This window comes from Hypanus sabinus, chromosome 24, assembly GCF_030144855.1.
Source record: "Hypanus sabinus isolate sHypSab1 chromosome 24, sHypSab1.hap1, whole genome shotgun sequence".
In the NCBI taxonomy this organism is placed as follows: Eukaryota; Metazoa; Chordata; class Chondrichthyes; order Myliobatiformes; family Dasyatidae; genus Hypanus; species Hypanus sabinus.
This window is the reverse complement of record NC_082729.1, coordinates 11764371-11779077: the sequence shown is the minus strand read 5'-3', so window position 1 is coordinate 11779077 and position 14707 is coordinate 11764371. Positions and strand designations below refer to the sequence as shown.

At 39.3% G+C, this 14707-nt stretch overlaps 1 protein-coding gene across 2 annotated transcripts in view; it reads left to right on the top strand.

The window, feature by feature from the left end:
• kdm1a (lysine (K)-specific demethylase 1a) overlaps positions 1–14707 on the top strand; it is a 105790-nt gene that overhangs the window by 75496 nt on the left and 15587 nt on the right. For both annotated transcript variants that reach the window (XM_059949267.1, XM_059949266.1), the window contains 6 exons: positions 3752–3825; positions 5025–5136; positions 5550–5682; positions 8964–9151; positions 10313–10427; positions 11582–11709. In XM_059949267.1, coding sequence (XP_059805250.1) covers positions 3752–3825; positions 5025–5136; positions 5550–5682; positions 8964–9151; positions 10313–10427; positions 11582–11709 — 750 coding nt within the window. The remainder of the gene's footprint in view (positions 1–3751; positions 3826–5024; positions 5137–5549; positions 5683–8963; positions 9152–10312; positions 10428–11581; positions 11710–14707) is intronic.

Sequence of the window (14707 nt, the reverse complement as noted above, 5' to 3'; positions counted from 1 at the left end):
TTTCCTGAGGGTGCGTATCTGTACACTGCCTGTATAGATACTTCCTTCCTTATCTACTTGGTACATCCTCAAAGAATAGAAAACATAATTTCCCATTTTGTAAGTCCATGTTGACTCTGCTTAATCAAATTATTATTTTCTGTGTTTATTGCTGTTATATCCTTGAGTTGCATGATTGTTTCTGTTCTCAATGTCAGCCTCGACAAGTTGATTATTGCCCATTTTATCTATATTTTAAATAGTGGGTTCACACACTTGCCATACTCAACCTGCAGGAACTCTTCCAGAATCTCCAAGAATGTGGAAGGTGATTCAGAGTACAGTACGTGATCATCTCTATCACAGCTCCAGGCTCCTGGAGATGTATCAATTTTCAGACTATTCACAAATACTTGCTTTCCTTAATTTGCACTGAACCTTTTCTCCAGTATTTCTGGGATCTTTGTCTTCCACGAACACTAATCCTTAGGACACTACCTTCCGGCCTGAACAAAAAGATAATTTTTTTTGGAGTCTCTGTTATCGTATGACAATAGACAATATGACATATGGAAGGCACTCTTCTTTAATCTATGCTAATACAGTACTGTGAGCTCATATCTTGTAGACCAGCCTTTAATTGTATTGTGTTGGTGTTCCTTTCCATGCCTTCGGGTACATGGAGCAACAACTTTGCCATTTCTTTAGCACCTTTGTCTGTTTTTTTTACGAGGCCAAGTTGCTAGCTCGATGCTCAAGCCATCAGGGATGGAAAGCTTGCAAGGAGCTGGCCGGATTCAAACTCGGGACCACTCAACTTGGAGTCCGGTGCTGATGCCGCTACACCTCCAGCTGGCTATTTGTTGTAAATTACATATTAATGCTATTTAGTGTAGTAATTTTTAACATAGTTGAAAGAATTAACACACAAACTGTCAAAGCCATCTTTTGTAGTTGTTTTGGTTAAAGACTCTAGTTTTACGTTGAACTAAATTATTTGCAAGCTTCACAGAAAATTCTGTCATTTTGAGCACTTTCTCAGAAGCCCCTCAGTTACCGTTAATTAACATTTTAAAAAATTTTGAGATACAAGGCAGAATAGGCCTTTCCCGCCCTTCGAGCTACACTGCCCAGTAATCCCACTAGTCTAATTATGGGACAATTTGCAACTGGTTATCTTTGGACTGTGGGAGGAAATCCAAGCACCTAGAGTAAACCCATGCGGTCACAGGGAAAATTTACAAACTTTTTATAGGCAGTGGCGGGAATTGAGCCCGGGTTGCTGGTACTGTAAAGTGTTGTGCTAACCACTACACTACCATGATGCCCCAACTCTTTTGCATTACACAATGTGAGATCTAAAATGCCCTATTGGCTTCTCAACAAACTGACTGAAAAAGCTGTTTCTTTCCCATTCCCATAAATTTGCTGTTCAATTAATTGCTGTTTATTTGGTTTGCTCGGTCGAGATGTAGATTAAAAGTTTCAAGTCATTAATTTTCTCACACTTAATGCAAGTGTCTAATTTCTGATTTAATCAATGCCAAAAATTTCCATTACTGCTAGCAATGGGGGTGGGTCTATAGATATTTCCTCCTAATATTTTGCTTTTCCTTATTTCTTATAAGCTCTACTCACACTCAATTTTTTTCTGTTGCTTTTATCCCATGTGTTATTGTGTTGAGCCAACCATTGTATTGATTTGACTCTTCTACAAATTAAGTTTCTAGGAATATTTAGTTCTCCAAATCAAAGTCATTTTTATTAGCTATTCCAACTGTGTCATTTAAAGTCTATTTGCACTGATTGTGGAGGCCAAGTCACTGGGTATATTTAAAAGTGAGTTTAAAATCATCATCATTAATGGCTATGTTGTATGAGATAGATGATTATGGCCTTTTCCTTGACCATGATTGTTCTTGGTAAATTTTTCTACAGAAGTGGTTTGCCATTGCCGCCTTCTGGGCAGTGTCTTAGACGGGTGATTCCCAGCCATTATCAATACTCCAGAGATTGCCTGGCGTCAGTGGTCACATACCAGGTTTTGTGATAAGCACCAGCTGCTCATACGACTGTTCACCACCTCCTCCCGTGGCTTCACTTGACCCTGATCGGGGGGCTAATCAGGTGCTACACCTTGACCAAGGAAAGAGTGCCTTACACCTCTACCCCGCCACCCAAGTTTGGTAGTTGTTGATTAGGAAGGGCACCAACGGTTACGGAGAGAAGGCAGGAGAATAGGGTAGCGAGGAGTAATAAATCAGTGTTGATCGAATGGCGGTGCACACTGAATAGGCCGAATGGCATAATTCTCCCACTGTGTGTTATCGTCATAGTTAATCAGATCTTACTGTGATCGCTGCATGTACAGTATTTGGATAATGAGCCTTCAGTTTTGTCTTTCTTGCCTTTTTTTTTTCCTTTCCCAGAATTGATGGTATTCTTCAATCCCTTAATGCTCTGTCCTTGCTGAAAACTCTGGTTATCACTGCCTACTGGCACTGTTATTCTTTCTCTTTGACTTTCTAAATTTCCCCTCACTAGAACAATTTACCCCGCCCTCCCTTACAAATACTGTTTAGTTTAAAACCTTATCTTTGGACTTAATTATTTGATTCGCTTAGGCACTTGTCTCAACCCATTTCATGTAAATCCCACCCCATCAAAACAACTCCAGTGCTGGTGCCAGCATTCCATAAATTGAAGACCATTTCTTTCATACTAATCCTTAAATGATGTAATCCATTCTGATCCTATTGATCCTGTGCTAATTTGCAAACTTGTTGGTTATTTGTCTGGTTTCTCCTTTTGTTGCTTGATGTTAAATTTTGCTAATTTGTACAGTAATAAGATAAAGGAGCAGAACTTGGCCATTTCGCCCATCCAGTTTGTTTCACTGTTCATCATGGCTGACCCATTTTCCCTCTCGGCCCCAGTCTGCCGCCCTCTCCTTGTAACCCTTCATTCCCCGATTAAATGAGAATCTTTCAACCTCTGCCTCAATGGCTGGGCCTCCACAGCAGCTTGTGGCGGTGAATTCCACAGATTCACACTCTCTGGCTAAAGAAATTCCTCCTCATCTCCATTCTAAATGGATGTCTCTCTATTCTGAGACTGTGTCCTCTGGTCTTGGACTGCCCCCACCACAGGACACATCCTCTCCAAATCAACTCTATCAAGTTCTTTCAACATTCAATAGGTTTCAATGAAATTCTACCCCCTTCCCATTCCCCCCAGCCCCCATTCTTCTGAATATAGGCCCAGAACCATCAAATGCCCCTCATACCACAAGCCTTTCAAACCCGGAATTGTGAACCTCCTTTGAACACTCTTCAGTGTCAGCACATCCTTTCTTAGATAAGGAACCCAAAATTCCTCACAATACTCCTATCTTGCTCCTTGAGCCATTTCATTAAGTCTGAGGCAATAGTTTCAGCTCAAGTTATTGATGACTTTTCTGAAGAGAAGTTGATTTGGTTAGAATTGATTGCAAAATATTTATGTCAGCATATAGAGGCAATTAATATTTTTGAAGTGGACGACAATTTTTAAGTTTGGACCAGGACTGGTTTTAGAGTGTTCCTCAGCTCAGTGACACCTAGATTGAACTTACTGACCTTTTAGACTCCAAAATGTCTTTCCTGAATTTCTTGTTTGCCAGTCTGGGCCAGAGTTCCACCAGGAAGCAGAAATGGAGCTTGTTCCTATCATGAGGTGCCACTTGATTCCTTTTCATTATGTGACCAGTTCTTTTTGTTTGAATCCACTATAGGAATACGATGAACTCGCGGAAGCCCAAATGAAACTTGAGGAGAAGCTCCAGGAATTAGAAGCTAACCCACCCAGGTAACTGCTGCTACCTTGCCACCATAATGTTGTTGTAGGTCAGACTGAAATGCAGTAAGACTCAGTGTACTTGCTGTAGTTGGTATCTTGTATCTTGTGCACTGGTGGGCAAATCTTAACACTGCAACAACAGCCAGAAATCAGAGTTCAAAGTAAATTTATTATTATTATTTATTTATTACATGTTTCAAAGTTCAAAGCATTATCAAAGTATGTATGTAATATACAGCCCTGAAATTCATCTCCCCCACATATGGTCATGAAACAAGAGCAACCATGCACCCAACCCATCCAAAGAAAAACATCAAACCCTGCTCCCATGCAAAAAATCATGCAGACAGCAACAAAAAAAAGACCAAAAACACAGAATATAAAAACAAAATCAAAAGGCATATTTCAGTTTGGTTCATCTTGGTAGTAAGAGAAAAGAGCGTTCAGAACTAGAAAACATCGTAAACCTGGGAGTCCAAATCTTACAAACCTTGCTCCTGCCTCATCTGCTGACAATAATAAGGGAGAGAGACCACCACAGCCAGACATCTTCTCCGGCAGCAGTGAGCAAGAGCCTGGTAGACGGCTCTGGACACTCGCTTGCCTCCACACCCACCTCGTTTGTGTATATGCTTTATTGTATATGTCATCATATACAACCCTGAGATTTATTTTCTTGTGGGCATACTCAATACATCTATAGAAAAATAACTAACAGAAACAATGAAAGACTGCCCCTCTGGGGTGTTTAACGAGAGGGCAGAAGGCAACAAACTGTGCAAATAGAACAGAAGAAATAATAATAATAATAATAATAATAATAAATAAAAAATAAATAAACAATCATATCACGAGCAGGAGGCGAATAAGTCCTTTAAAGAGTGATTCCATAGGTTGTGGGAAAATTTGAATCATGGGGCAAGTGAAGTTGAGTGAAATTAGCCTCTCTGGTTCAAGACCCTGATGGTTGAGGGGTAATAAAACCTGGTGGTGAGAGTCCTGAGGTTCTTGTACCTTCTTGGTGGCAGCAGCAGGAAGAGAACCTGCCCTGGGTGGTAGGGGGTCCCTGATGATGGATGCTTCATGTAGAAATTGATTGGGTGTATTTTTCTAAAACACAAGTGTTAGAGCTCTGTAGTGGTCTAGAGTATGTAGCTTATAATATGGAATTTACAGGGGGAAAATTTATTTTTCTTTGCATCTTTTAGTGATGTTTACCTGTCATCAAGGGACCGGCAGATACTGGACTGGCATTTTGCTAACTTGGAGTTTGCTAACGCAACACCTCTTTCCACTCTATCGCTGAAGCACTGGGACCAGGTAAATATTTAATGTAAAATGCATGCTGGAGCTTAACCATGACAATTATATATTGTGCCACTGTGATTAGTGTACAAATTGGTGTCAATTTGTCTATGACATGTTCATGTTTCCCCATGACTAGATGCGTATTAAGCAACTGGTAGTTTTCCATTGCAGTGGACGTACTCAAGGGATTTGATGTCAGTGTTGCTATTTAACAGTCACTTTTCTCAGCCCTTCTGTCCTCTGTGTCAATACTTTATAATTGCATTTGTAAACATTTTAATTAAAAATAGATGATGAACTAGAGTAAGCAGAGGCTTCTACACTTGTACATTTACTTTTGATGGATAATGTAAATTAAACAAAAGATACTGCTGTGGTATCCATAAATTTTTTTAAAAAATGTTTCCTGTTTATTTTCTCTTCAGGACGATGATTTTGAATTCACCGGCAGTCACTTAACAGTACGAAATGGTTACTCTTGTGTTCCTGTAGCACTTGCAGAAGGCCTTGACATTAAATTAAATACAGCTGTACGACAAGTCCGCTACACTGCCTCAGGTCGGTTGATACCAGTTCTGTTTGTTATTGGCCTCTTAAATTCTAGTTATTAAAATATTAGCCATCAACAGTTCGTAGGATATTAGCCTATCCTGCTAATTTAAAGCTTCTGACAGTCAATTAGATCTTATGTCATGAACTAATACCATTAAGCACAGGGTCTATGGACTCCAGGTTGGGAATCCCTGAACTAGATGTTCATAAGTGCTGCCCAAGATCTTTTGGCAAACTGCTTCAGCACATTTTGCAGATTCCACGCAGCATGGCTGTGTTGTGACTGTTTTGGAGGATATGTATGTATAAGGTAGTGTATGGAGTTACAGCATTGTAGGTGGCCATTCAGACCATTGTCCCCACTCTGCCACCTCCCCCCTGCTTATACAACCACCTACTACCTGCTCCATGGCCTCATGTGACCCTGATCGAGGGCGAAGCTGTGCTACTCCTTGCCCAAGGGTGACCTGCAGACTAGTGGAGGGAAGGAATGCCTTACTCCTCCTTTGGTGGAGATGTACTAGAATAGTTTACATAAATGTTCTCGTCCCTGTTAAGTGTTTCTTGCAAATATTATGTGGAAAAAGAAAGAGATAGACTTCTGAGGTCACGAGCCCTTCACCAGTTCATCCAGTGAACATCTGGGAGGGGGGTGATTCTTGCCTTGAAGTTACTGTAGGTTCAATTCCGTGGTCTGCCCATGTCCCTCATTCCAGGAATCAGTAAGAAGAAAAGGAGCGAGATTAACTTGTACTTGAAGTTAGAGGATAAGTGATTTTATTGAAGTGTACTGTATGGGTAGTGGGGTGGCGAAACATCTCTGTCATAGGAGGTGTGAGGAGCTCCTTCCCTCCGCTAAAGAGTGGCACCTGCTTAGCTCTCCTTCCCCCCCGATCAGCTGCTGACATGAATTCATGGGAGCAGGTGGTGGATGGTCGTATGAGCAGCTGGTGCACATCACAAGTCCTGGTTATGCGACCACTGACGTCAGGCAGGCAATCTCTGAAGTGTATTGATAATATCTGGGGTCACCTGTCGTGTAAAGACACTGCCCAGAAGAAGGCAATGGCAAACCATTTCTGTAGGAAAATTTGCCAAGAATAATCATGGTCATGGAAAGACCATAATCACCCATGTCATACAACATGGAGCATAACGAATGAACGAACTGTATGTCTGACTGGGATGAGATGAAAGAGATGCCAAGAAACAATTTCCTGTAACCGATAATTGTAAAGCTGAAGGAAATAGTCCCAGGCTCAGGGCTTGGTTAGTGAGGAATGTGAGGGTTATTTTTCCCTCTCATGTGGTAACTCTTGGAATTTGTGGCTTCAAGCTGGACTGTGCATATTCAGTTATGAAGAACATTTATTGCAGATATATCTAGATCCAGAGAGAATCAGAGTAATGGGAGGGACAACATTGTGCATGATGTGAATGTCGTAGGAGTGAGGGGCTATGTATAGTTTATTTCTTTCTTATTTTCTTGAAATATTTACTTTGTCAAATGGTAAAGAGCCAAACTGAAGTGAAGTGGATTCTTCACTGAAGGAAATGGAAGGCTGCTTGTGTGGAAGGTTGGGCAGCATGGAAGTTTTACTGGGGTACATAAAAGCTACATAATCCCATTGAGTACTTCATTTCAAGAAGTGCATTTGACCCCCAATGGATGCCAAGTCTACTGTAATACTGCGGCTGTACCATTTAGTAGAGTGTTCCTTTTGTAAGCGCTCCCGATAATTGCAGATGATTGAGTTTTTTTTCTCATGCTCAGCGCAATTGCTCTTTCTGTTAGTAAGCTTATCTGTAACTAAACCCAAAATCTAACTTTATAATGATGCAGCATTTGGATATTTCACTGTAGTCTGAATAATGATATGGTATGAATTATGTCTGAGGTACCTGATCTTCCTGTCCAAAGGTCAGTTAAAACCATGACAGGTCGTGTATATTAGTCTGCAATCAAGCTTTTGAAGTAATTAATCAGAATGAAGTCCAGGCACAAGTTTTATATAAACCCATCATAGTTTAGCAGTTTTATGCAGTATTTAAAGCAGTTTGCATTCTTGATGAGTTCATTGAGGAAGGAACAATTCACAAGTTTTCTTTGGCACATAAAAGAAGTGAATAACCATGTATATACATACATACCTGTATTATTCCTTTTGTCAGAAAAAATTGTCAAAGGAGAATTAAAGGGGTATCCTCAAAAGTAAATCTGTGCACAGACTTCCTGGTTTTTAAGGTTATTTGCAAATCTTTTTCTTAATACCCAACTGTTTTGTGCACTTCATGCAGTCCTGGGTAGGTCTGTAGTCTAGTGTAGTTTTTTTTCTGTGTTGTTTTTTTTTTACATAGTTCAGTCTAGTTTTTGTACTGTATCATGTAACACCATGGTCCTGAAAAAACTTTGTCTCATTTTTACTATGTACTATACCAGCAGTTATGGTCGAAATGACAATAAAAGTGACTTGCCTTGTTTGTAATGGGTATTGCAAGTTGAGTAGTGGACTGATAACTTGATTTACCTTTTGAAGTGGAGTTGTATCAGATGTTGCTGTTTTTAGCTGCTACAACTTTGAAAGGGCCAGCTGTCAGAACAGCAAAGGTAAATTATGGAAATGGAATACCTTTTGTGTCAATTAACAGCCTCTTTATTCCATCACAGTTCATTAGTATTCTGCAGTTTCATCTTCCATTGCATTGAAGATTATTCTTATTTAAATCTCAGTGCTTCGTTCAACAAATAATTTTATATATTTCTGCACCCCCCAAAGACAGCTTCACTAGACTGCAGTCATGATGGATGCAGTTGGTTTAGATGGTGAATTTTTTAAATTAGCTTTTGAAAGAGAAGCCACTGAGGCGGGGTTTATAATTTTGGTCTCTAAACCGATTCTTGTATTTCTTTCGTGTTAAATAAGTAACATTAAACTAATCTAATTAACTGCAGGTGCAAAGTTTGCTTCCCCCTAAATCAACTCTTCAGGCTCTGTTCTATAATGAAAGCATATTATTCATAGGAAGCCAATGGGACTTCAGCTAAGGCTTGAAGGAAAGTACACCATTACACCAGGACAGTTAGAGTGATATCATCACTGCTTGGAATGTACGGTGGAATATTTGCTGGTTTGCTGCATAGGCATGAAAGAAATTACCATATTGTTTTTGGCAAATTTATTCCACATCTGCCCAAATAACTTCGCCGGGACTAATTTCTATTTTATAGCAGTACGCCAGTGTTCTTCAGAATTATATAGTGTTACGTTTGCATAAATATTTTACAGGATGTGAAGTCATTGCTCAGAATACTCGTTCGAATAGCCAGACCTTCATTTACAAGTGTGATGCAGTTTTATGTACTCTCCCCCTGGGCGTGTTGAAACAGCAGCCACCAGCAGTTCAGTTTGTACCGCCCCTTCCCGAGTGGAAAACTTCTGCTATCCAGCGTATGGGCTTTGGAAACCTCAACAAGGTAAGAGAACAGAAAGCTTAGCTGCCTTTGACTGCTTGTGATTGCATTATTGAAGTGTTACTGTTTATTAACTTATTTTTTGATGATTAATTTTTGTTTACCAGTGGATATTTATTTTTTCAGAAATGCAGCGCAGACCAGGCGCTTACACCCAACGCGCTGTGCCTCCCTGCAGTCACCTATTCAACACTACCCAAACCACATGACCATTTACAATAACCAGTTAACCTACTGTTGGAAGCCACTGTTTTTTTTAAACAATACTTTTTATAAGATATGTACTTCTTAAGAAACTCGTGTTTTTTACACTCACTGGCAGAAAGCGGTATAGCAGTTAAACTAATGGTTTACCACCTTTCTTATTTTTTCATTGGCTAAGTATTAGCACATTGCCCATGTGATGTATTCGTTTTAATTATGTAGCCTTTTAAGTAATTTATCACTAGAAATTTTCTTTATCTTGCCAATAGAAGTGATAGATTTTTCAGAAGCAGCATCTTTTTATTTCTTTTTATAACTTTGTCTTACACCCCTTAACATTAATTCCCCTTTTAGCATCGTTTCTTAGTTCTTTATTTAATTTGCTTAGTACTTGTATGTTTGTACTCTGAAATAAACTGAAATCTTCAAATTAAGATTGCTCGCCATTTTTGACACCTGAAAGAACCGTAAGGATCAGAAATTAAGTGGAAATCCAGTACTGCTAACCAGCACGTCTTTGGACTGTGGATGGAAACCAGACCAACCGGAGGAAACGTGGAAAAATGTACAAGCTCCATGTACATGTACATGGAGGCAGAATTGAACTCCAGAGTCCAAAAACCTGGACTGTAATAGTTTTGTGCGAACTTCCATGCTGTGGTGGCGCTGAAAATGCATCATTCCAGCCAATGATGATATATGCAGACCCTTGCACCAAATCCGGTTACTCTAGCATAGTATGGGTAACTGCTAATATCCCAGAATTGATTCAAGCAAACTTCTAATAACACAAAGTCCATAGATGCTGGAAATCCAAAGCAATACGTACAAAATGCTGGAGGTACTCAGGCAGCATCCATGGAAATGAATAGATAGTCGACGTCACAGGCAGAAGCTCTTCTTCTAAAAGCTTTTAATAATTTGATATTGCTGAATATTCTCTCTTGTGTTCTCTGGCAGGTTGTATTGTGTTTTGATCGTGTGTTCTGGGACCCCAGTGTAAATCTGTTTGGCCATGTTGGAAGCACTACTGCCAGTAGAGGAGAATTATTCCTTTTCTGGAATCTCTATAAAGGTAGTTGTGCCCCAGAAATTAAATTCATGCACTAAAGAAATCATGCTTTAATAAGGAAGAAAGAATAATAAGATGTGATGTAACTCTTGATAGTAACACTAATTTATTTTTACTTTGAAAATTGCTTTCTTTATGGAATGAACAGCTTCAACTAATCATGAAAATTATGGACTTAATTTTAATCTTCATAAAATTTAAATTATTTTTCATGGTTAATGGTAGCCATAAGCTGCAATCAACTTAAGCTATAGGCATTTACAGGAGCTGATAAAAGTTTTAACATCATTTGGTTGATGATTATTGGAGTATGAAGTTTTCATGGACTGACCTAGAAATTTATCAGAAAGTCATTAAAGCTTTGCTGCCATACTAAACATGACAGAATTTGCTTTACCTCTCACATTCAAGTTCAAGTTTAATTATTATTCAACCAAACACATGACTACAGCCAATCAAAACAACATTCCTCTGGGGCCAGGGTGCAAGACACGGTGCCAACAGTTGCACATACTGTATGTAACGCACATAATTCATCATCGCTATTATATGCGTTGTTGCATGAATTATGTGATCATGGTGACCATGACTGCTCTTGGCAGATTTTTCTACAGAAGTGGTTTGCCATTGCCACCTTCTGGACTGTGTCTTCACAAGACGAGTGACCCCAGCCATTATCAATATTCTTCAGAGATGGTCTGCCTGGCGTCAGTGGTCGCATAACCAGCACTTGTGATAATCACCCCCTGCTCGTACAACCATCCACCACCTGCTCCCATGGCTTTACATGACCCTGATCGGGGGCTAAGCAGGTGCTACACCTTGCCCAAGAGTGACCTGCAGGCTAGTGGAGGGAAGGAGCACCTTACACCTCCTTTGGTAGAGATGTATCTCCACCTCACCACCCAACGTGATGTATCACCAATTACTGCAGAAAAACGTGTAGTTACAAAAAAATATATATATATAAAAAATATAGGCCAGGTCTCTGAGTGTTATAGCATATAGATTGATGGTGCATGGGATGTTGTCCTGGAGCCAGATTTCCACAAGAACAAGTCTACAGCTGTTCCTCTGCAGTAAAATCACAAGTGTCAGGATTACTATGAGAAAATGTGTTTGCAGTTCCTCTCATTACTGACTTTATCTGTTACCAGCCCCTATCCTGTTAGCCCTGGTCGCTGGAGAAGCTGCCGGAATCATGGAGAACATTAGCGATGATGTCATTGTCGGCCGATGTCTAGCCATCCTGAAAGGGATATTTGGCAGCAGTGCGGTACCACAGGTGCGAGTTTAAGTTCCCCGTGTCTTCATCTGTGTGTCTTCTAATGAAGAATGGAAGGGTGGTAATGGTATTTGATGATTTTAATATCTCAATGAACTCTTTAGCTTATTGTCTCTTTATTGTCTTGTTAAGCATCGCTAAAGAATTTTAGTTTTTCATTTTTAAATTGATCAACTGCCCCATCATTGAAATGTTCCCACAGCCAATGGACTCACTTTCAAGGACCCTTCATCTCATGTTCTTGATATTTATTGCTATTTATTTATTATTATTAATTCTTTGTTTTGCACAGTTTGTTGTCTTCTGCAGGCTGGTTGAATGTCCTAGTTGGCTGATCTTTCAAGTCTTTAATTGATTCTATAATGTTACCATTCTATAGATTTATTGAGAATGCACGTAAGAAAATGAATCTCCGGGTTGTGTATATACAGTTGCAAGAAGTTGGTGAACCCTTTGCAATTACATGGTTTTCTGCATTAATTACTCATAAAATGTGGTCTGGTCTTCTAAGTCACAATTATAGATAAACTAATAGCACACAAACAATTGTACTTCTCATGTCTTTATTGTTAAATCATTCACAGTCCAAGCTGGAAAAAAAGTATATGAATCCTTGTATTTAATAACTTGTAGAACCTCCTTCAGCAGCAATAACCTCCACCAAATGTTTCCTGTAGCTGTTGATCAGACTTGCACAATGGTGAGGAGGAATTTTAGACCATTATTTCATACAAACCTGTTTCAGTTCATCAGTATGTCTGGGATACCATGCATGAACAGCCCTCTTCAGTCATGACACAGTATCTCAATTAGGTTAAGGTCTAGACACTAACTTGGCCATTCCAAAACACAAATTTTCTTCTTTTTGAACCATTCTGTTGTTGATTTACTCTTGTGTTTCCGATCATTGTCTTGTTGCATCATCCAACTTCTATTAAGCTTCAGGTGATGGACCGCTACCCTGACATTCTCCTGTAAAATGTCGACACAATTTTGAATTCATTATTCTCTCAACGACTGCAAGCTGTCCAGGCCCTGACACTGCAAAGCAGCCCAAACCATGGTGCTCCTTCCACCATGCTTCACAGTTGGGGTGAGGTTTTGGTGTTGGTGTGCATTGTCCTTTTCCCTCCAAACATAGTGGTGTGCGTTCCTGCCAGAAGGTTTAGCTTTTGTCTCAGCTGTCCACAGAACATTGTCCCAGAAGCATTGTAGAACATCCAGGTGGTCTTTTGCAAACTTGAGAGGTGCAGCAGTATTTTTATGGAGAGCAGTGGTTTCCTCCATGAACACCATTCTTGTTCAGTGTTTGTCTTACAATGGGCACATGAATAGAGACTTCAAGTTCTAGAGATTTCTGCAGGTATCTTGCAGTTAACCTTGGATGCTTTCTCACTGCCTTTAGCATTGCATGTTGTGCTCTTTTGATCTTTGCAGGATGCCCACTCCTGGGAAGAGTAGCAACAGTACTGAATTTCCTCCATTTGGAGACAATTTCTCTTACCGTGGACTGACGAACATTCAGGTATTTAGAAATGCCTTTGTAGCCTTTTCCAGCTTCATGCATCTCTACAGTTCTTCTTTTAAGATCCGCAAGTTGTTTTGATTGAGGCATGGTACACAAAAAAATCTTTTGGAGAAGAACAGGCTCTGTCAGTAACCTGATTTTGTGTGTCTTTTTTATCAGGCAGGGCACCTCTACAACCGACACCTCCAATCTCATCTCATTGAGTGGAACACCTGACTCCCAAATTTGTTTTTGTAGAAGCCATTACCCCAGAGGTTCACGTACTTTTTTTGAACTGAGACTGATTGTTTAAATGGTGTACTCAGCATTGACAAGAAGTACAATTGTCTGTGTGTTATTAGTTTTAGGCAGATTGTGTTTGTCTATTATTGTGACTTGAATGAAGATCAGACCATATTTTATGAGTAATTAATGCAGAAAACCAGGTAAGGGGTTCGCAAACTTTTTCTTGTAACTATATTGTATGTGCCTTGATAATAAATTTACATTGAGTTTTGAACTTTAAGGTGGAAGGAGTTTAAATAAGATGTACAAGATGGATATTTTTACATCAAAAGTGGTAAGAACGAGCTTCAGGGGCTAATCCTTTGATGCGGAGCAGACTATGCTATCAATTGATCTTAACAAATACCCTGCCTTTCCACATGGCTTGTTCTCCTGACCCCGGTCTTAATCCTGTCGCAGTGTATTGCATTTCATTGTCTAATGATTGATCTGCATAAAGAGTATGCACAATCTATACAAAGAGTATGTATGAGCTGTGACAATAATAAGCCAATTCCAATTCTTGCGTCCCTGGGCCATGAGCGCCTCCACTTCTTGTACTTCTTCACTAATGTTTTAAGACTTCCGCATCCCTACTCAGTGCTGTTCAACACATGAAAAGCCTATCAATAATACGCTTCTAATCTGTGTTTCAGCTTATAAAACCACCTGACTTTTTTGTAATTTATTTTTTTATTGAAGTTCATCAAACAAAGTTCCATAAGATGTATTTCAGACATTGTACATATACATCATATAATCATATATATCAGAAAATCTCCACAAAATACTTATCTGAGTTATACACTTATAGAAAAGAGTGGAAAGAGAAAACAAGCAAAAGGAAAGAACTATGTACAAGTAGGGAGTGATCTTTTTTTTTACAACAGATTCATTGATTTGTGAGAATAAAATCAGGCCTATGAGTCATTATGTAGTTAAACCATTTTTCCCAGTATGAATCAAATTGTTCCAGCTTATGATGCTGCTATCTTCTCCATTTTGTAAATGTCCATTGTAATTTCCATCCATGTATTTAAAGTTGGGCTCTCCTGTGATAACGATTTCCTAGTAAGAGTTTTTACCAGCCACCAACAAACAGTATATTCATTAAATATTTATCTCTTTTCAACCATTCTTGAGGTATATATCCAAAATATATGGTCTTAATCTCCAAGGGTATTTCACATTTAAAGATGTCTTGTA